The following is a 24,398-nucleotide window of genomic DNA, read 5'->3' as shown; positions in this document are numbered from 1 at the left end:
CCTGAAGATTTCAAATACTTCTATTAATAGAAAATACTATCATTTTAAAAACAATTTCTAGACATCTTTGGGGGACCACTGAGTTCCATTTTCTAATTTACTATTTTTAAATTAAACTTAATTTTTTTAGAGAAGTTGTAGGTTGGTGGTAAAATTGAGCAGAAAGCGTAGAGTTTCCATATACTCCCTACCACCAGATACAAACCCTCCCCTACTCCATATATCACACTGAGGAACCTACATTAACACATCATCATCTAAAGTATACAGTTTTATTAGGTTTCACTGTTGTTGTTATACATTCTATGGATTTTGGCAAGTGTATAATAACATGTATCTTCCACTGTAGCAACATACAGAATAGATTTACTGCCTAAAATTTCTCTGTGCTCTGCCTATTCATCCTCATCTCCTGGCCCCTACTGGTCATTTTACTGTCTCCACAGTGTTAATTTTTCTGGAAAGAGATATAACTGGAATTATATAGTATGTAGTTTTTTTTTTTCAGATTGTATTCCTTAATTTAGTAATACACATTTAAGTGTCCTACATGTCTTTGTATGGCTTTATTATGGCTCATTTCCTTTCAGGGATGACTAGTATTCCATTGTCTGCATGTACCACACAGTTAATTTATCCATTCACCTACAGAAGAACATCTTGGTTGCTGCAAGTTTTGGTAATTATGAATAAAGCTTCTATAAATATACATCTGGAGTATTTATGTGGTTGTAAGTTTTCATTATCATTTTGGTAGATAAATACTAAAGAGTGTGATTGCTGAATCATATATTAAAGGATATGTTTAGTTTTGTAGGAAACCGACAACTGTCTTCCAAAGTGATTATACCATTTTGCATTCCCACCAGCAATGAAAGAGAGTTCTGGTTGTTCTACCTCCTCATAAGTATTTTAGTTTTGTCAGTGTTTGGATTCTAGCCATTCTAATAGGTGTGTAGTGTTATCTCATTTTAATTTGTGGTTCCCTAATGACATATGATGTTGAACACCTTTTCATATGCTTATGTAACATCTGCATATCTTCTCTGGTGTGGTATCTGTTCATGTCACCCATTTTTAAACTGAGTTGTTCATTTACTTACTGTTGAGTTTTAAGAATTATTTCTGTTTTTTGAGTAATAGTCTTTTAACATATGTGTCTTTTACAAATGTTTTCTACCATTCTGTAGCTAATCTTCTCATTTGGTTTACATTGTCTTTTTCAGAACAGAAATTTTTAATTTTAATGAAGTTCAGATCATCTATTACTTCTTTCATGTTGTGCCTTTGTTGCTATATCTGAAAAGTCATCACCATACGCAAAGTCATCTAGATTTTATCCTGCATTATCTTCTAGTAGTTATATAGTTTCTTATTTTACTTTTAGGTCTATAATTCATTTTGAGTTAATTTTTGTGAAGTGTGTAAGATCTATGCCTTGAATCTTCTTTTTTCTTTTCTTTTTGTTTTTTTTTTGTTTTTTTTTTTGTTTTTTCAGGGCCACGCCCCACGGCATATGGAGGTTCCCAGGGTAGGGGCCGAATCAGAGCTGTAGTCTCTGGTCTACGCTACAGCCACAGCAATGCCAGATCTGAGATTCATCTGTGACCTACACCACAGCTCATGGCAATGCTGGATCTTAACCCACTGAGTGAGGCCAGGGATCAAACCTGCATCCTCATGGATGCTGGTCAGATTTGTTTTCGCTGAGCCATTATGGGAACTCCTCTTCTTCCCTTTTTTCTTCTATTTTTGACACATAGATGGCCAGTTGTTTCAGCACCATCACACTATATGTTGAAATACTGCATTTGCTCCATTGTATTACATGTACTCCTTTGCACAGGACAGTGTATCTTTTTTCTGGGTGGTCTATTCCATCTCAATGATCTATTTGTTCATTCTTTCATCGCTACCACACTGTCTTGACTACTGTAACTTTATAGAAATTCTTGAAGTTCAATAATGTCAGTCTTCTCACCGTGTTCTTTTTCAATATTGAGTTGGCTATTTTGGATCTTTTGCCTCACCATATAAACTTTTGAATAAGTTTGCCAATATCCATAAAATAATCTGCTGAGATTTTGACTGGGATTGTGTTAAATCTAAAGAGCAAGTTGGGAAAAACTGATATCTTGGCACTATTGAGTCATCCTATTTGTGAACATGGAATATCTCTTCATTTATTTAGTTCTTTTCTGATATCTTTCATCAGTTTTGTAATTTTCATTGTATGCATATATTTTAGATTTACACAAAAGTGTTCCATTTTTGAAGATGCTAACATAAATCAGAATGCATTTTTAATTTCAAATTCTATTATTTATTTCTAATTGGGTTCTATTTCAATCACACTAAAATATTCTTCCATGTTTGACTTATTTGAAGATAAACTGAATAAATGTTGCACTTCCCAGAATATGACAGAAATGTTTTTAAATAACCCATATATTGTGAAAAAATAAAACTGTATACAGTGTAGAATTTTATGTAGCTATGTAATAGAATATTTTCTGTGTAACAATAACAATAGAAATATAAGGCTTGTTTAGGCCTTATGTACATTTTCTCATTTTTTTTTCTAATTAGCATTCCATTAAGGTAAAAATATCAGGATTTCCTGTCATGGCGCACTGGAAACGAATCCAACTAGGAACCATGAGGTTATGGCTTCAATCCCTAGCCTCTCAGTGGGTTAAGGATCTGGTGTTGCTATGAGCTGTGGTGTAGGTTGCAGACGTGGCTCAGAACCTGCACTGCTGTGGCTGTGGCATAGGCTGGCAGTTGTAGCTCCAATTGGACCCCTAGCCTGGGAACCCCCATATGCTATGAGAGAAGCCCTAAAAAAGCAAAAAAAAAGGTAAAAATATTATTCTTATCATTTTACAGATGAGGAAACTGAGACATCGAAAGACCTTGGCCAGGGTTCCTGTGAGCAAGCAACAAAGTTGAATTCAACACTATGTTTGACTCAAAAGTCCATGCTCTTAACACCTGAATGTTATCAAACCATATTATAAAACACAAGAAGCCCTGAGGATTAACATTCATTTGGTATATTTTGCCAAAATATTTTTCTTTCAACAGAAAGCATCATTAAAATTTTTGATAGATGCTGTAATCCCTCTTACGTTATTTTTAAACGTTGACATGACATAAAAATATGGTGGTGATTATTCAAATTCTGTAAAAATGCATGATATTTACAATGAGGAAGAAAACAGTATTGAAATATATTTCCTTGCCAAAAACTAATTTTGCATGTTTTGACTGCTATGAGCACTTCCATCTCTTAACATATTTTCTTGCTACATCTCTTTTATCTACTGTCGTTAAAGTGTTTTTTTTTTTTTTTCTTTTTGTTTTTGCTTTTTTCTCTTTTCAGAGAGAATGCTTTACTTCCCTGGTCCAGTCCAGTTCTTTATCATCTTGTTTAGATCATTGCAAGTCAACCTATGTCACTTTATTCCAAACTAAACTGTCTTAGGGCAGAAGGCATACAGTTGATCCTTGGTAATGTAGGAGTTAGGAGTATCCACCCTCCCTGCAGTAAAAAATCCAAGTATATTTTATAGTTGGTATTTCATATAGATGGTCCCTCTGTATACCTGGTTCCTCTGTATTCTCAGTTTCACATCTGTGGATACAACCAACCACAGATTGTGTAGTACTGAAGCATTTATTATTGGAAAAAAATTCTTGTATAAATGGACCCACACAGTTCAAGAGTTATGTTGTCTGAGAGTCAACTGCATATATCTGCGTATACACACACACACACACACACACACACACACACACACATATGTATGTAGGCACACACACATATATACACATGCATATATATTATATATGTATATATCTTTATATACAAATACATAGACAAACTTTTATCTCAGTGGTGACTCAACCAATGCATAGGTTTAACACACACACATATAAAGGTATCTTTATATATAAATACATAAATAGACAAAATTTTCAACTCAGTGGTGACTCAATAATTTTTACTAATATGAGAGTTAGCACTGAAAATCAGATTATTTTAAAACATTTACTCTCTTCTTCTCCCCTTTTTATTGGGCAGAAGCCACTTTCCTACTTTTTAAATCAGGGCTTGCCAATGTGATTTAATTTGGCCAATGAATTTTAATAGACCAGATACTAGGAGATCTTTAAACATGTATGTATGGTTGATGGATACATGGAGTTAAACTCAGCCTAGATCAGCCCACACTCAGTCTATCCATAGAGCTGTGAAAATAAATAATTACTGTTTAAACTAATGAGTTTGAGGGTTGTGGAGATTACCGCTGTGACCAATAAACTCCCTAGTACCACATTCAGAAAACCATTTATATAAACATGTACCTCTTTGTACACAGTTAGATAGGCACTATTCCAAAATTCTTAACTTCTGCTTATAATATATAATAAATAACATTTCAGTCTCTAATGATTCTTTTGCTTGCATTGATACTACACGTTTTTCTGCTTTTTTTTTTCTTTTTAGGGCTGCACCTGGAAGTTTCCAGGCTAGGGGTTGAATTGGAGCTGCAGCTGTCAGCCTATACCACAGCCACAACAATGTGGTATCCAAGCTACATCTGTGACCTACCACACAGCTTACAGCAATGACTGACCCTTAACCCACTGAGAGGGTCCAGGGTTTGAACCTGTGTCCTCATGGATACTAGTCGGGGTTTCCACTGAGTCAGGACAGGAAGTCCCTGATACTACAGTTTGATTTGAAAATATCTTCCTCAATTAAAGTGGATATAATGAATAGCCATCAATATAACATGTATAAAATTAAATTATTACTGGCATTGAGGGAAAAGACACATTACTTTGATGACAAATTGTGATGATTATAGATTATCTGACAAAGGCCTTGTACAGCCACAAAAGTGTATTTGTCAATCAGCCAAGTGTACATATCTTGGATACATGGAGAAATGCAAAGTGCGAAGTAATTTAATGCAATAGAAAGTGACCCTTTCAAAAGCAATAGCTCATACTTTCATTTTGGGCTCAAGCACTACTTATAGTGACTGTGAGAAAAATCAATCTTTATGAGACTCAATTTCCTTGTTGGAGAGGAAATGAATATAATTGATTCAGTTATCTCAAAATCTTTTCTAGCTCCAATCTTCTATTATTTAAATAAATACCAGTTCCTGTCCTCAGGGGAAAATTGGGTGAGTAGCCCACCTAAGAGTGTGCAGAATGTTCTTTTGTCAAGGAAAATGGACATCTTTCAGTCTCACAGACTGATACCTGGCCTTGCACAAAAGCATGACTTGCTCTTACCCATCTCTAAGCCCTTCCCAGGACTACACCACAGCTTTCCCTCTTTCCATTTTTGCCATATATCCAGGTATTCTATCAGCTGCTCAAATGGAACTTGTCTTCTGCACACACTGGTCATGCTGCCCAGGTTCCAGCCTCAGTAACTCCTAGTCAGCATCAGGTCTCAGTACAAGCTCATCTCCTCAGGAAAGCTTTCCTTGAGGCCTGCATTAGGTGCCTTGTTATAGTCTCCCAAAAACATATTATTTTTTTCATTCTTTTTTTTTTAATTTATTTTTTTTATTTTTTTTATTTTCCCACTGTACAGCAAGGGGGTCAGGTTATCCTTACATGTATACATTACAATTACTTTTTTCCCCCACCCTTTCTTCTGTTGCAACATGAGTATCTAGACATAGTTCTCAATGCTACTCAGCAGGATCTCCTTGTAAATCTATTCTAAGTTGTGTCTGATAGGCCCAAGCTCCCGATCCCTCCCACTCCCTCCCCCTCCCATCAGGCAACCACAAGTCTCTTCTCCAAGTCCATGATTTTCTTTTCTGAGGAGATGTTCATTTGTGCTGGATATTAGATTCCAGTTATAAGTGATATCATATGGTATTTGTCTTTGTCTTTCTGGCTCATTTCACTCAGGATGAGATTCTCTAGTTCCACCCATGTTGCTGCAAATGGCATTATGTCATTCTTATCACTCTTTACAGTTACAGTTATTTGAGAAATGTCAGTCTTTGTCCCCTTAGAATGAAAGCAGTGACTTCATTATTTTTTTTTAATTTTTAAAAATTTTTACTATGTACCCTATCCTCTTCACAAGGCCTGGCACATATTGAAACACAATGTATATTTTTTAACTGACACTACTTTTACTATTCTAGTGCCACTCATTCTCATTCTATGGGTGTAGAAACAAAGGGCTTAGTTCTCACGACCAATTGGACACAGTCAAATTGGGTATTTTAGGAGCAGTTTTCTGAAAGAAATTGTATTGAATGGAAAATAAAATAAAATAAAACAAATCTTTTAAGCTAATAAAGAGAAAGAACAAGAGAATACATCTTATTCCAATGTAAATTTTCAAGAGTCATGCTTAAAAGCCCTCATTATATTGAGGGCAGATTGAAATGTTATCATGAAAATTCCACACAAAATGCTGTATACATGTTACTTTGTAATTGTTTCAAGAATGAGAAACACTTTTAGCAGATTACAAGATTTCAATAAAGAAAAGGAAAATGATATGAATAGAAGAAATATCTCAAAAGATGCAATAATGAGAAAAGCCAAGAAGGCACACAGGTTCTATGTTAACTGACCACCATCAGATAGAAAGGCGTTACATCTGGAGTAAATTCTGAAAGACTTATCCCAGAACTCACATAAAGAATGTCCCTTTGAAGGTATATTAGTTTATGCAATGAATGAATATTGAGTATAATATTCTAGGGCAAAACAATGAACATATCAATATTCAATTTATCAAATCTAATAAAAGAATGTTAGAATTCAAAGGAAATGTAGAGACTATTTAATCCAAGCTCCTTGTTTTAAATATAGGGGAACTTTTCTTCCTGAAAATATTGAATCAGTAATGTACATGGCACAGCCCAGAGGAAAAAGAGCTATTTACACAAACGAACTTAGGTTCCAATCTAATCACACAAACACTGAAATATATTTTGTAGCATGCTAATATTATGTCTGTATATGACAAATAATTTAGTTCCTAAAAACTAAAAAGTTTAATTTTATTTTCAATATAATTAAAAATTATTTTTATTATTTACAGAGTGCATTTTGAAGAGACTATCAAATCATCATCTAAGCATGTCCTTTAGATGACTCTGATCTCATCAAATTGAATTCATTTTAGTTAAAGAACAGGATATGAGAAAATAGGTAATATTTATATAATTTTAAAAATAATATAATTGTGCCTTACATAATTTTATTTCCATAATTTGATTTTATAGCACTGGAAAACTAAGAAATACATAGGAAGATTCAGGGGAATTCATAAATTTCTAACAAAGTCTCAAAAGATCTTTAATATCCACTCATTATTAGTTTTCAGCTTTAAAGCATATTTTTAAAACTAAATATTTAAGGATCAGTTGTTAATATCATAGTAAGTATTTTTTATTTACCATGTCCCCAAACTTGATATTAACTATAAATGACTTGTGAAGCTTTTTTTTTGGAATATTGACTTTTTTATCATTTATTTATACATATATTTTTTTTCTACTGTACAGCATGGTGACCCAGTTACACTTACATGTATAAGTCTTTTATATCAAAAGCCATTTTGGTTTCACGTTAATCTCAGTGAGCTCTTTTGTAGATTACAGTTTGATATATTTATTGGACAATTCACTGAATTGTGGTTTTATGGGGTTACAGTTGGAGTGTATAGAAACTTTGGTTCAATATACTAATTAAAAAGGATAAAAATGCACACATATCATTAGCTCTTCTGCCATATACCAGAGTATCTACACTATGTAAATATCTTATATGATGAATACCTTTTTAAACTGACTCTAATCAGAAATATAGCAAGACTTAATATTGGGATTCCACAAATGGTGACTTCTGGAGAAATATCCTAATAAAAAGATGGAAGAAAATCATGTAAGTGGAGCAAAAATTTAAAAATCTCATATAAATGGAGAAAAAAGAATGTTTCCAGTTTCAATAAGAAATAGTTCCTCACAAGAACAAGTCAGGTTTTCTTAGGCAGGTACTAGCAGGATTAAGAAATGAGTAGCTGATTATAATGAATTTTTACTTTGGATCATCATACACAAGACTAAGAGTGTTTTAATGAAAAATGGAAAAATGAATGCAATCAATTTTCACCACTTCTTTTTCTGCTTGGGTGTAAATTTCCCTTATTATAATCCTATTATATTATTGACACTCATTCGTAATACCTTAAAAAAGAATAAGAAAAACTTGAAATCTGCAAAGTGCAATCATTTTAGGACTTAAAAAATAAATTCTGAGAATATATTACTCTCTTCTGCTTAAAGGTATTTTAAATGAAACATTGTTCTTGCTTTCTTATCAAAAACTGTCAAAACATTTTGCTCATAATCTTTTTATTTCTCTCAAAATAATAATAAAATTAGAGAGGCTTATATTAGTTTTCATTTTGAAACATTACTTGGTAATATTAACACAGAAATGTGTTTACAGCTTGAGATATAACTGAAAAACAATAAATTGACCGTATTGAAAAGACACTTCTTGATCAATTTTAACATATCTGTACTCCTGTAAACCATTACCATAGCCAAGGCAATGAAGATATCCATCACCCACAAAATGTTTCTCTGGCCCCTTGGTAATCCATTCCTCCTGTCATCTCAGTACCTACAAAACAATCTACTTGCTATTACAATGAGTTTTCTAGTTTTTTATGTTAATAGAATCATGTAGGATATACATCTTTTTTTGTCTAGTTCTTTTCACTGAGCATGATGGTTTTGATTTTTATCCATGTTGTTGCATGTGTTAATAGTTTTATTTTTTATTTTTTCTCTTTTTTAATTGATGAGTAGTATTCTATTGTGAGTATTCTACTCACGTATGGATAAACATTCAGACATTCAGATTGCTTCCAGTTTGGGGATATTTTATGTGTGTGTGTGTGTATGTATGTATGCTATGTATACTTACAAAAGTCTTTGTACAGACATTTACTTTCATTTCTCATGTGAAAATATCTAGCAGTGAAATGGCTGGGTTGTATGGAAGGCATGGGTTTAAATTTAAGAAACTGTCAAACTGTTTTCAAAAGTGGTTATAACATTTTATGTTCTTACCAACATTGCTTATGAAGTCCAGTTGTTCTATTCCTCACCAAGGCAATACTTTTTAATTTGCACCATTCTAGTGGGTATATGGTGGTATCTCCTTGTGGTTTTAAATTGCATTGCCTTAATGATGATAATGGTGAACATTTTTTTCCAAATGCTTTTTTGCTGTCTGTATCTCTACTTTGGTCAAGTGACTGCCCAGTTCTTTTGCTGATTTTGAACTGGATTATTTGCTTTAATCTGTTATTGAGTTATTAAACTTCATTAATAACTCCTATTGGGATATCCAAGATCAGGGTGCCAGCATGGTAGATTCTGGTGTGGACTCTATTTCTGGCTTACAGACAAGCACTCTCCTTCTGTATACTCACATGGTCTTTTCTCAGTGTGTTTACCTGGAGAGAGAGAGAGAGAGAGCAGGCTCTCTTGTGTCTATAGGGCACTGATCCATCATGTAGGTCCCACCCTTATGACCTTATCTAAATCTAATGCTTCACCTCCACATACCAGAGCATTACGGGTTAGGATATCATCATATGAATTTTTTTTTGGGGGGGGAACAGTCCATAACATATAATATGCTTTTGGTCTGCTATCTCAAACCATAACATATAATATGCTCAGTTCATAGCATATAAGCTTCAGTTCAGTCCATAACATATAATATGCTTTACATCTGCTAAGTACACTTTCCCTAAGCCAAGCTAACTATGCTTTTCTTCTAGTTTTTCCCCCTAAATTTTGTAGCTTTAGCTCTTATATTTAGGCCTAGAATCCATTTTAATTAAATTTATTTGATTACACTCAGGAATGTTCCCTCTATAACTACTTTGGCAAGGGTCTTGATCATGAATGGATGTTGGACTTTGTTAAATGCTTTTTCTGTGTTTATTGAGATGATCATATGATTTTTGACTTTTTTTTTGTTAATGTGGTGTATGATGTTGACTGATTTGTGTATGTTGAACCATTCTTGTGAAGCTGGGAAGAACCCTACCTGGTCATGTTGTATAATATTTTTGATATGTTGTTGGATTCAGTTGGCTAAGATTTTGTTGAGAATTTTTGCATCTATATTCATCAATGATATTGGGCGATAGTTTTCTTTTTTGGTGGTACCTCTGTCTGGTTTTGGAATTAGGGTGATGATGGCATCATAGAATGAAAGTCTATTCAGCAAGCATTGCTGGGAAACCTGGACAGCTGCATGCAAAGCAATGAAACTAGAACACACCCTCACACCACGCACAAAAATAAACTCAAAATGGCTGAAAGACTTAAATATATGACAGGACACCATCAAACTCCTAGAAGAAAACATAGGCAAAACACTCTCTGACATCAACATCATGAATATTTTCTCAGGTCAGTCTCCCAAAGTAACAGAAATAAGAGCAAAAATAAACCCATGGGACCTAATCAAACTGAAAAGCTTTTGCACAGCAAAAGAAACCCAAAAGAAAACAAAAAGACAACTTGCAGAATGGGAGAAAATAGTTTCAAATGATGCAACCAACAAGGGCTTAATCTCTAGAATATATAAGCAACTTATACAACTCAACAGCAAAAAAGCCAATCACCTAATGGAAAAATGGGCAAAAGACCTGGATAGACTGTTCTCCAAGGAAGATATACAGATGACCAACAAGCACATGAAAAAATGCTCAACATCACTGATTGTAAGAGAAATGCAAATCAAAACTACCACGAGATACCACCTCACACCAGTCAGAATGGCCATCATTAAGAAGTACACAAAGAACAAGTACTGGAGGGGGTGTGGAGAAAAGGGAACCCTCCTGCACTGCTGGTGGGAATGTAAACTGGTACAGCCACTATGGAGAACAGTTTGGAGATACCTTAGAAATCTATACATAGAACTTCCATATGACCCCACAATCCCACTCTTGGGCATCTATCCAGACAAAACTCTACTTAAAAGAGACACATGCACCCGCATGTTCACTGCAGCACTATTCACAATAGCCAGGACATGGAAACAACCCAAATGTCCATCGACAGATGATTGGATTAGGAAGAAGTGGTATATATACACAGTGGAATACTACTCAGCCATAAAAAAGAATGTCATTTGCAGCAACATGGGTGGAACTAGAGAATCTCATCCTGAGTGAAATGAGCCAGAAAGACAAAGACAAATACCATATGATATCACTTATAACTGGAATCTAATATCCAGCACAAATGAACATCTCCTCAGAAAAGAAAATCATGGACTTGGAGAAAAGACTTGTGGCTGCCTGATGGGAGGGGGAGGGAGTGGGAGGGATCGGGAGCTTGGACTTATCAGACGCAACTTAGAATGGATTTACAAGGAGATCCTGCTGAGTAGCATTGAGAACTATGTCTAGATACTCATGTTGCAACAGAACAAAGGGTGGGGGAAAAAAAAGTTATTGTAATGTATACATGTAAGGATAACTTGATCCTCTTGCTGTACAGTGGGAAAAAAAAAATTTCTGTACATAGTGTGAGTTAAGGTAGTGTTAAGATTTTTTTTTCATATGTGTGTATCAAAATGTTTCAGCACAATTCATAACAGAGAATATCTTTTCCACATTGAGTTCCTTAGCACCTTTTTTGAAAGTCAATTGACTATAAATATGTGGGTATATTTCTGATCTATTCATAACAGAAATCTTAAGGCAGAGAAAATAACCAAAACATTTTATGTAATTTTCCATTATCCAACAAATGATTTCAGTGATAACTAAGCAAGATTATGTCTCAGTGTCACAGTCATGTAAAAACCAAGGAATCGATGCTATTTTCAAAGCATCTCAATCAATCTCATGATATGATTTGAGAACAACAATAAAAAAAAAATCTAGGGCCAAAACTTAATTCATAAATAATTGCATTAAGGCACAGGTGCTAAGATTAACAAAGAATTTTGCCCACTATGGATGTACTCTGTTAGTAGAAGGAAATTACAGAACTGTAATGTTTCTGACTCCTTTCCTGAAAAAAGCAAAGAATGTGTTGAATATTACTTTCTCAAATATAACTGTTCCTTTCTATGAGTGCATACTCTCCTGGGGCCTCATCTATGTTTCCTCATGCTAAAAATTTTTAAATAAAAAATGAAAAAGAAAGAAATATATCTGATTCTTCAAGTACTGAATTATAAATATATCTTGCCTTTTTTCTATGTTAAGAGCTAAATAACAAAGAGATGGAAAGTATGTTAATCAGGATTTAATTAACTAAAAGTGACAGAAATTGGAACTCACTGTGGCTTAAACAAGGAAAAGTTTATAGCCTTATACAATTGGAGAACCAAGGCTTAGTATTTCCCTCAGGCGTCTATAAGTTTCAACGTTTTTCCACAATACTGTTTTTCATTCCTTCCAACTGTAGATTCTGCCTTGTCTCTGTTGGCATGTTATTGACATAGGTAACAAAATTTGGCCACCAGTAGCACCAAGTTAAATGACCCTTAAGAGATCACAACCTCAGAAAAAAGATTTTCTTTCACCTAGAATCTATATCAATTGCCCCAGATTCTAGACTGATAACTGTTTCAAAAGGAATTCTGATTAGTTTAGCCCAAAACCATAGAGTCATACAGAATCGGAAGAGATAAAATTCAACAAAGCCTGAAGTAGTTCAACTACTAGAAGAAAGTAGAAGACTATAGAGTAAACACAAAAGCAGACTCTTTAGAGAGAAAGAAAAAAAAAAAATACTCTTTGGAATTAATTTACACCATAAGTAAATTACCTGGATAAGATATCTTTATTAACTTTTTAGAAATAACAATTTTAAATAAACTATATGAAATGTCAATGTAGTTGAAATCTATTACCTATATCCCAGAGAAATTTCAAGCAAAACATAAATGGCCAATATTAATCCAAGAAATAAAGAGCCTTACAGCCATAGGAAAAAACAAACAAACAAAAAATCCTAAATATTCACCTTTGAGTAAAAATGACCAAATGGATTTACAGCTAGGTTCTCTCTTACTCTCAAAGAAAAAATGTACGAAAAAATATATAATTTACAGGAGGTCTACATTCAATATTATCTCATGTAAAATCTATAGATGATAAAAAAGATATCTTTAGATCAAATCTGGAAAGGCTTTTTAGCAGGTGTTCCATTTAGAACTAACACACTACTTAACTGAAAGCATGGTAATCATGAAAATTATTTTTAGTAGGTGATGTTGACAAAGCTATCTGCAAATCAAAATTTGAAACTTCTCAAAATGAACCCTGCTTCAATTGTGAGTTCAGTTTTTACATTATGGAGGATGCAAGAGCATGATTTTCACATGAGGAAAAATATCATAGTAAACTAAACTTTTGTGGACATACTTTACCATGTATTACATCACATTATATAGGCCAAATCATTTGTTCAGCTTTACTGAACAAATAATCATAAATCAGCTATGGCTGGTATATCAAGCGGTTGCTAATGGAAATATAAAGATGACTATGACATATTTTCAACCTCTTATGTAGTCTATATGATACAAGTTTATAAGCAGAGGAAGTGTTCTTTTGTAAAGGGTGGAGTTAGGGAGATGGAAGAAATATTTGAACTTTGTCTCAAAGAGCGAGTGATGAGATGCTGAGTTAATGTTAGAATATGGCTCCAGAAAGAATTTACTGAGTGTAAGAGAAGTGTGAAACAACTTGCTAGGTGCAGAGAATTATGGATAATTTTATAAAATTGGATTGTAAGGAGAAAAAAAATGCTGGAAGATAAGATCTATGTAGGTTTTGGAGTTTATCTCTGGCAATTAAAAGTATGGAAACAAGAGTTCCCGTCGTGGTGCAGCGGAAATGAATCCGACTAGGAAACGTGAGGTTGAGGGTTCGATCCCTGGCCTTGCTCGGTGGGTTAAGGATCTGGCGTGGCTATGAGCTGTGGTGTAGGTTGCAGACAAGGCTCGGATCCTGCATTGCTGTGGCTGTGGCAAGGGCTGGCAGTTGTAGCTCTGATGTGACCCCTGGCAAAGAAACTTCCTTATGACGCAGGTGTGGCCCTGAAAAAGCAAAAAAAAAAAAAAAAAAAAAAAAGTATGGAAACGGGAGTTCCAGTTGTGGCTCAGTGAGTTACAAACACGACTAGTATCCATGAGGATGCAGGTTTGATCCCTGACCTCACTCAGTGGGTTAAGGATTTGGCATTGCTGTGAGCTGTGGTGTAGATCGCAGATGCGGCTAGGATCCTGCGTTGCTGTGGCTGTGGTGTAGGCCAGCAGCTGTAGATTAGACTCCTAGCTTGGGAACTTTCATATGCTGTAGGTGTAGCCCTAAAAAGCTGAGCAAACAAACAAAAAATTTGGAAACATTTTAAGCTGCAGTATAATATGATTACCTCTCCGTTGCTGGGAGATCACCTTTAACAGTGTGGAAGTTAGATTGGAAGAGACCAGATTGAAGGAAGGGAGAAGAATAAGGGCATTATGCACTAAGAATCTCCTGGATTTGTTTCAAATATCTCATCTCTGTGTATATTTGTGTATGAATAGTTGGGTATATTTTTCTGTCACTACAGTATGATCTTTCTAAGAGAGAGACTATCTGGCTGTTCTTTCCATATTCAACAACTCTTTTATTAGCTGGCCCATAGCAGACCCTTAGGAAGCGCAAGTGTATGTATGTGTGTATATATATCTATCTATCTAAATTATTTGTCGAAAATTGAGCAGAGAACAAAACAAAATAATTCCTAATTCTGCTGCTTTACTATGTAGTTCCAGCTTTTGAACTGAAGTAGACCAGAGAGTGTTGAAAACATCCATAGGACTCCCCTGCTGCTCTAAAGTGTTAATGAGCTTTAATAAATGTATTCTTTGCTGAAGTGTTGTTGCTAATGATTAATACAATTTCTAAGGTTTAAATGACCACCAGATTTCTAATAGGCAACTTTCACAGATAAAGAAAACGCTAAAACCAAGAGGATTATAATGTAGGGGGAAAAGAAAAAAAAAATCAAGGCATAGATACTTGCGAAAGAAGCTGATCATCCTTTAAATTTTGTAACTTTTATTTACTGGGATGAATGAGGATTTAAAATGAAGGAAGAATATATTTAACGTTATAATTGGGCTAACCTTTTTATTTTTTTAAACTGACACTTAGACAGATTTCCTGCACTATTCAAATTAATATACTACCAAATTTAGTCTCAAGTTAAAAACACAGAATGCATGTATCCTGTCTCCCTGACAACATCATGCATTCATTTGCCTGTGTCTGGACACAAAGGCATGGCTAGCCAATGTTTGAAAAAATAAGTTATTATTATGCAAGTGTGAGAATTATTTTAGTTAATAATCCATTGTTTACCTGATAAGATAGAGAATAAATTTTTACAATATAAAAAAGTAAATTCAAGCTGCATAACATTCTGATGGTCTCTTTTATATTTTCATCTGTTAAAGCACAGATTTCAACTGAACTTAATAACGTACACATATTTTTCCCATCAGAATTTTAAAACTGCATTTCTAATCAGTATACTGTATATATCTTTATATGCATTGCCTCTATTTGATTTTAATCAAGGTTAACCACGTGTCAAAGATATTCATGATTTCACAGTGTTTGCATCTATCGCTTATAAATGGATCTAAAACAAAAGTTTTGCTATATACATATAATTCATAATTGATCTGCATTGTTATCAATATTGGGATGGGCAGTTGCAATTCAACACGAGCTAATGATCTGAACAATGACAACATGTATTTAATCTAAGAGGTTCACGGATAAGTTACAAATCATCATCATGATCAGCATCGGTACCCTGGATTCTTTGAGGAATTAAGTCTTTTACTTCATATTTAAATACTTAATAATTAGTAGGGAGTTTTTTCCCAGGCAATTTGTATAAAGTTTATAAAATTACATTGTGTATGCTGGGAAAGGCAAGGCATCCAGAGTCACTAAAGCACAGCATTGTATAGCGGACAAAGGGAGAGATGAGGTATGCAGAACAGACACATTTTAAAAGAAAAAAAATTGTTATATTTAAAGAAAAGTGAAATCAACATTTTTAGTTAATTTAAGGAGGAAAGTATTTTGTTGAAATATATTCTTGCTTATATTCTGGGAAACTTACTTTATAGATGCAATTAAACTTGAATTTAAAGTATTCTCTGATGTTATTAAGATAATATATTTCTCATAGTAGCAATTTATCATTACCTTTATAGTTAACCTTGAAGCCAACAGATCCAACACTTTCATCTGTTTGAAGGTGAAGCCACATTTGGCTACTCATGCTCACTATTAAGTCTGGGACAAAGCTTCCAGTAAGCCTAAAAAGAGATGGATAAATAAAGGAGAAACAGATTATTAAAACATCCTCCATATGCAAATTAAAAGAAGAATGTGTTTCTCAATACTCTCTTAGGTAGAAACAAACAACAGCCAGATAAACTTACAAGTATGTTGTTTTTTCAACTCAATGAATTTTATTATATTTATAGTTGTACAACTATCATCACAAACCAGTTTTACATTTAAGACTATATATGATCATATAACAGAATAGATAAACCATACAATTTAGTGATCAAGGTTTATTATAAACAGGTGCCATTTTATGTATTTAAGTAGGATAGATCTTTCATATCCTGGAGGCAAGATATAAATTTCAGACCACTGAAAATCTTACACTACTTTTTGAACTGAAATGAAAAAATGGACCTATAAAAATATATAAGTTGTTCTCGTTTAAACTCCAGGAATACATTTCATTTTAACCTCTCAAGTTTCATAGAATTTTGTTCTAAAGAAACATTGTGAAAAATATTTAAGTCCTGTGCAAAATAATAAAATGGCAAGGAATATAATATAACCTTTTAGAATATTGATGTTAGGCTTGTTGTGTTACGTATGTTTTACTATAAATATATTTTTTTAAAGAGTAAGCTGCTAATTTGACGAGGCATCACTAAATCTATGCATTACTAATCTCATTCAGTAATGCTCTACTTTAAACCCTAACAAAGGAAATTACTTAATATTTCCTCTTTCATTAATAATGTTTTAGTCACATATATGAACTGAAGCCAAGGGTCACACAAAGGAGGAAAGCAAATGAGTAAATTAGACCTTTAAGAGAAAAGTGTGTAGAAAACAAAAAGAGGAAAACAATGGATTCGTTGCTGAGAAAAATATCCATAATATCAGGGAAATCCAAATTGCATACTAAAAAGATAGGTTTTAAAAAGAAGAATTCCTAAATTTTTGTCTACTTTCCTGGTAAAACCATGGAGATTTCTAAAAAATTGCATGAGGAGAAGGTATAAAGTTTCCCTTCAGGGTATTCTAAAGGAGTGGTGGGCCATAGCATAATTAGACCAGCAGAGGGCAACATGGAAGACCACATCCTTGCAGGGACCATGGCAGCAGAATGTCCTGCTCATTTGTCAGCCACCAAAACTCATCATCATCAGCATACTGCATTAGCGACATAGCTATGTCACCAGTATCCAGCATTACAAAATTTATGGGAATCTATCACAAATAAACACAGTTAAATATTATGATTTAATTATTGTGTAAAATATTGAGGAATGTGAGATATAAAGATACTGTAAGATAAAATAAAATTCTAGATTATATTCACTTTCCTCCTGCCAAAGCAAATTTAAAATTATTCTAAGACACATGATTATTCATTCTCCTTTGTACTGTATGTGCATATCTATATGTATTTATATACATACACATATGCATTTTCATTTGAAAATGGTTTTCAAATGAACTTTGTGCCATGTGAACTTTCAGTTTTCAAATTGATGAGTTTATAAGTACTAGCCTTTTTTGAGCTACAGCAGAGAGATAAGTTTATGGGCAAGAATGAGGACTCAAGCTCAGAGACATGAGGGAAAGTAGAGTAAATCCATTATAAATTGGGGACAAGAAATTAAAACTCTAGGATGTGCATCAGCTATACTATATCAAATATGCCAACAATCTAATAGTAAATATCAAAATATTTTTATGGAAGATTATCCCTGTTTATTATATCCTGATATCCATCCTAATCATGAAATGTTTTATCAGCCAAAAACCTCTAGTACATATAATTTTGTCAGTTCATAAAGAACAGACTAATTATTCTGTTGTTAACTTGTTCTCCTATTAGCCATGATAGTTCCCAATCCATTGGTGGTATAAGGATAAACATAAATCTTTAAAAAAAACCAATTAAATATTTTCCTGATATCAAAGAAAAATCCCCCTTTCTCTTTAGCATTTCCCTTAGAAAATGTGAAATTACAAATTATATGTTTCTTATAGATGTAAATAAATTTTTTAAGCTAAACAAGCCTCATGTCAATTTTGCACTTCATGACTGCCTTTCTTAAAGCCCTTGGCGTTAGCTCTTCGAAATGTGAACATCGAGGAAAATGTCACCCTGTTTCTCTGTTTCTCTGGGAGTTTAAGCCTAGGCACAGAGTTCCATATTAATTTCCTATTTGTCATAAAGATAGAAGTTCTATTTTCCCTTTTGGTAAGGACAATTAGCATGTATGTAAATGGAATGTATCTGCCTGATATGTAAAGGATGAGATTTAGTTTTCTTTGCAATCTCTTTAGCAGACTGCCTATGGTGTCCATTAGTCTGGTCTAATGCTCATTTAATGTTAAAAGTGTTCCTTTCTTTCTACATTTTGTGGCGAGACTTAACTGAGTCAGCAGGAGATTTTATTTTTAATTATACTTCCCCAATAATTTGGTGATGAGGATAGGATACATATGGCATTCCATCAATTAGACCAGCTGAAGTTCTTGCAGCCACACAACAGTTGTATGAGATCCTCGATTGTAAAAACTTTCCCTTCTAGTGCTCTGCTCTTCTGGAATACTAACCAGGTGAACGATCCCTTCAAATCTAAGATTTTATTATTGGGTAAGCATGGGTATATTGGGCTCTAAAATCCCTTCATCACAATTAGCTTTGATGATGGAAAAATATGGGAAAGCCAGGAATGCTGCCTGTAGTTCTTTCCCTTAAACAGCTAACATCTCTCTGTCACATTTGAAATACTTAAGGGAATACGTACAGACTTTTCAGATTTGTGATGGATTTAGGAGGGCCACATTCCAAGCAAATTAATTTGTGTTATTTACTTGAAGGATATCATTCTAAGAGCAAAGTAAAAAAAATAATCTGGAGAGCCAGAAGGAAAGATTGAGAAGAGTGGAAGAGGAAACGTGAGAATTAGAGATACTTTCTCCCTCACAGGGCCCTCTTCTTCCTTTTTTTGCTGCTTCTGCTCCCTCAGCTCCCCTTTCACTTCCTTGTTTTTCTTGCTTCAAATAACTTCAGGGAATAGAGAAACGACGATTTTTTAGATATGTGGTTCCCTTTGTTAGTGAATCTCCCTACAAGGAAGGGTCACTAAACGGCTTATTTAGTTGGTACTAAATTACCTGCCCTGTTTGACAACACAGGCTTGTAAGCATCAAATCTAGCTCTGAGCTCACTCTGTGTCTTAATATGGGGTCTGTCTCCAGAAATCTCTTATCTTCTATATACCACGTATCTAGAAAAGCAGAAATTATAAGGAGCTGTACTCAGGGAAGTGTTGAGAACCTCAATAAAAGACTCTGTCCGTACATGAAAGTGACAGGATATAGAGTAGTTTCACTAGTTACTTGGAAAAAAGTAAACTATATTTTTAAAAAGTATTAGGTTGATAAATATACCAACATGAGAAAGAAGCCAAAGACCCATATAATTCTACTTTTTTTTTCTTTGTCACAATGTGTGGAAAACCAGCTCTTCTTATTTAAGAATCAGTGAAGCTGATGCCTGTAAGAAGCCAACTTGCCAGCTGATATTATTCATATGAAAGCTTCTTTCCCTGATTTACAGAAGTTTGCAGACCTGCACAGTATGTTTCAAGTGTCAGACCTACACTTGGGTATGTGCACAAGCTATTGCAGGGAATTCTGCAACCAGCAGACTTTGTTCATTTGATGGAGCAAGCACATTGGGGACCGGAATATGATGCACCCCATCAAGAAGTAGAAAATTCCTACTACACCTTCACAACTGTGGAAGAACCACAACTTGGGTGAACCATGAAAGGACTGCTCATAGACTTTCCTTTAAAGGTGAGCTGGGAGAAACTACAGTGTTGTACCCAAAATAAAACATGTGCATCCCCCATTATTTTCTGTTGGCAACTTATCAAAATTTGCTCAAAATTTACTGGCCTAGATCCAGGGGCAGATGAAAATTGTCTTTGGTCCTATCCTTTGTCTTGGCTCTCTTGCTGACTATCCAAAACTGAATGGAGAGAAACATGATAGGTTGGTAAGGACAGACTATTACTTAAATCTTAGCAGTGGTTACTCAGTTGGGGAACAGTCTAGAGAAATATGAAGAAGAAAAGAAGTTAAAAACTGCTGCACATTAACTATTCAGTTAATACCAATTACTAAAGGAAATAACCTTTACTCTGGCCAGATTGTGAAACTTTACTCATCTGAAGAAGAGAAATCTGTATGTCATTATTCTAAGAAACTAGGACCTGAGAAAAGGGATTGGAGAAAAAAGACTCCATAGAATGCAGAAACTGCAGAAACAGGACTAAGGAAAGCCCAGAAAGCTAGGGAAAAAATGTCACATGGTTTACAACTGACAGATTGAGGGAATCTCAGTGGTAAGAACTGATGAAATACATGTTTGAAAAGCATTCCCTCAGGCTAATATAGCCTTGTTTTTTCTGGCAGTTACAGGTGCTACATATTCTGAAAATGTCCCAGAAATTCTTCACTTTCCATCTGGGAGTTGCCATTGTGGCACAGTGGCTAACAACTCTGACTAGGAACCATGAGGCTGCAGGTTCAATCCCTGTCCTTGTTCAGTGGGTTGAGGATCCGGCGTTGTCATGAGCTGTGGTGTGGGTCGCAGACGCAGCTCGGATCCTGTGTTGCTGTGGCTCTGGTGTAGGCTGGCGGCTACAGTTCCAATTGGACCCCTAGCCTGGGAACCTCCATACGTTGCGAGAGCGGCCCAAGAAATGGTAAAAAAAAAAAAAAAAAAAAAAGACACAGAGTGGCTGAATGGATAAAAAGGCAAAAACCGTCAATACGCTGCCTACAAGAAACTCACCTTAGACAAAGGATTCATATAGATTGAAAGTGAAGGGGTGGGAAAAAATATTTCATGCCAATAGACATGACAGGAAAGCAGGAGTTTCAATACTCATATCAGACAAAATAGACTTTGAAACAAAAAAACATAAAGAAAGACAAAGAAGGACACTATTTAATGATTAAGGGGTCCATCCAAGGAGAGGATGTTACTATCATCAACATATATGCACCAAATATAGGAGCACCCAGATACATACAACAATTATTAACAGACATAAAGGGAGAAACTGATGGGAATATAAACATAGTAGGAGACTTTAATACCCCACTCACATCAATGGACAGATCCTCTAGACAGAAAACCAATAAAGCAACAGAGATCCTAAAGGAAACAATAGAAAAGTTAGACTTAATTGGACACTACATCCAAAAAAATCAGAATACACATGCTTCTCAAGTGCATATGGAACATTCTTAAGAATCGACCACATATTGGGACACAAAGCTAACCTCAATAAATTTAGGAGCATGGAAATTATCTCAAGTATCTCCTCTGACCAAAACACCATGAAACTAGAAATCAATCATGGGAAAAGAAATGAGAAAAAACCTACTACATGGAGACTAAACAACATGCTACTAAAAAACCAATGGGTCAATGAGGAAATCAAGAAGAAAATTAAAAAATACCTTGAAACAAATGATAATGAAGACACAACCTCTCAAAATCTATGGGATGCTGCAAAAGCAGTACTCAGAGGGAAATTTATAGTGATACAGGCCTTTCTCAAAAAAGAAGAAAGATCCCAAATTAACAATTTAACCCTCCACCTAAACGAATTAGAAAAAGAAAAACAAAAAAGACCTAAAGTCAGCAGAAGGAAGGAAATTATAAAGATCAAAGAAGAAATCAATAAAATAGAGACTCAAAAAACAATAGAGAAAATTAATAAAACTAAGAGCTGGTTCTTTGAAAAGGCAAACAAAATTGACAAACCCCTGGCCAGACTCACTAAAAAGAGGAGAGAAAGAACCCAAATCACCAAAATTATAAATGAAAAAGGAGAAATCACAATGGATACAGCAGAAATACAAAAAAACATAAGAGAATACTATGAACAACTATACGGCAACAAGTTTGACAATCTGGAAGAAATGGACAATTTTTTAGAATCTTACAGCCTGCCAAAACTGAATCAAGAAGAAACAGACCAGCTGAACAGACCAATCACTAAAAATGAAATTGAAGAAGTCATAAAAACACTCCCTACAAATAAATGTCCAGGACCAGATGGCTTCACAGGTGAAATATACCAAACATACAAAGAGGAACTGGTGCCCATCCTCAAACTCTTTCAAAAGGTTGAAGAAGAAGGAATACTCCCAAAGACATTCTATGAGGCCACCATCACCCTAATTCCAAAACCAGACAAAGATAAAATCAAAAAAGAAAACTATTAGCCAATATCTTTGATGAATATAGATGCACAAATTCTCAACAAAATCTTAGCCAACCGAATCCAACAACATATCAAAAAAATTATACACCATGATTAGGTAGGGTTCATCCCAGGCTCACAAGGATGGTTCAACATACTCAAATCAATCAACATCATACACCACATTAACAAAAGAAAAGTCAAAAATTATATGATCATCTCAATAGACACAGAAAAAGCATTTGACAAAGCCCAACATCCATTCATGATCAAGACCCTCGCCAAAATGAGTATAGAGGGAACATTCCTGAACATAATCAAAGCCATTTATGATAAACCCACAGCAAATATAATACTCAATGGAGAAAAACTGAAAGCCTTCTCACTCAAGTCGGGAACAAGACAGGGATGCCCACTCTCACCAGTGCTCTTCAACATAGTTTTGGAAGTCCTAGCCACAGCGATTAGACAAACAAAAGAAATAAAAGGCATCCATATGGGAAGAGATGAGATAAAACTGTCACTGTATGCAGACGACATGATATTATACATAGAAAACCCTAAGGACTCCACCCAAAAACTGCTTGAACTGATTAATAAATTCAGCAAAGTAGCAGGATATAATATGAACATTCAGAAATTGGTTGCATTTCTGTATACCAACAATGAAATATTAGAAAAGGAATACAAAAATACAATACCTTTTAAAATTGCACCTCACAAAATCAAATACCTTGGAATACACCTGACCAAGGAGGTAAAGGACTTATATGCTGAGAACTATAAAACTTTAATCAAAGAAATCAAAGAAGATGTAAAGAAATGGAAAGATATTCCATGTTCATGGATTGGAAAAATCAATATTGTAAAAATGGCCATACTACCCAAAGCAATCTACAGATTCAATGCAATTCCTATCCAATTACCCATGACATTTTTCACAGAACTAGAACAAACAATCCAAACATTTATATGGAACCACAAAAAACCCAGACTTGCCAAAGCAATCCTGAGCAACAAAAACCAAGCAGGAAGCATTACTTTCCCAGATGTCAAGAAATATTACAAAGCCACAGTCATCAAAACAGTGTGGTAACGGTATCAAAACAGACAGACAGACCAATAGAATAGGATAGAGAACCTGGAAATACACCCTGACACCAATGGTCAAGTAATCTTTGACAAGGGAGGCAAGAACATAAAATGGGAAAAAGAAAGTCTATTCAGCAAGCATTGCTGGGAAACCTGGACAGCTGCATGCAAAGCAATGAAACTAGAACACACCCTCACACCACGCACAAAAATAAACTCAAAATGGCTGAAAGACTTAAATATATGACAGGACACCATCAAACTCCTAGAAGAAAACATAGGCAAAACACTCTCTGACATCAACATCATGAATATTTTCTCAGGTCAGTCTCCCAAAGTAACAGAAATAAGAGCAAAAATAAACCCATGGGACCTAATCAAACTGAAAAGCTTTTGCACAGCAAAAGAAACCCAAAAGAAAACAAAAAGACAACTTGCAGAATGGGAGAAAATAGTTTCAAATGATGCAACCAACAAGGGCTTAATCTCTAGAATATATAAGCAACTTAAACAACTCAACAGCAAAAAAGCCAATCACCTAATGGAAAAATGGGCAAAAGACCTGGATAGACTGTTCTCCAAGGAAGATATACAGATGACCAACAAGCACATGAAAAAATGCTCAA

At 34.6% G+C, this 24,398-nt stretch overlaps 1 protein-coding gene across 5 annotated transcripts in view; it reads right to left on the bottom strand.

Moving 5' to 3' along the window:
* Nucleotides 1–24,398, bottom strand: part of CSMD3 (CUB and Sushi multiple domains 3) — a 1,221,352-nt gene that overhangs the window by 546,574 nt on the left and 650,380 nt on the right. For all 5 annotated transcript variants that reach the window (XM_021090582.2, XM_021090584.2, XM_021090585.2 and 2 more), the window contains one exon: nucleotides 16,325–16,437. In XM_021090582.2, the coding sequence (XP_020946241.2) occupies nucleotides 16,325–16,437 (113 nt within the window). The remainder of the gene's footprint in view (nucleotides 1–16,324; nucleotides 16,438–24,398) is intronic.

This window comes from Sus scrofa, chromosome 4 (assembly GCF_054392235.1).
Source record: "Sus scrofa isolate SSC_HxYL_T2T_F1_AM1 chromosome 4, Sscrofa_HxYL_maternal_Yorkshire_Landrace_v2.0, whole genome shotgun sequence".
Taxonomy (NCBI): Eukaryota; Metazoa; Chordata; class Mammalia; order Artiodactyla; family Suidae; genus Sus; species Sus scrofa.
The sequence above is the reverse complement of the archived record's forward strand: the minus strand, read 5'-3'. Positions and strand labels throughout refer to the sequence as shown.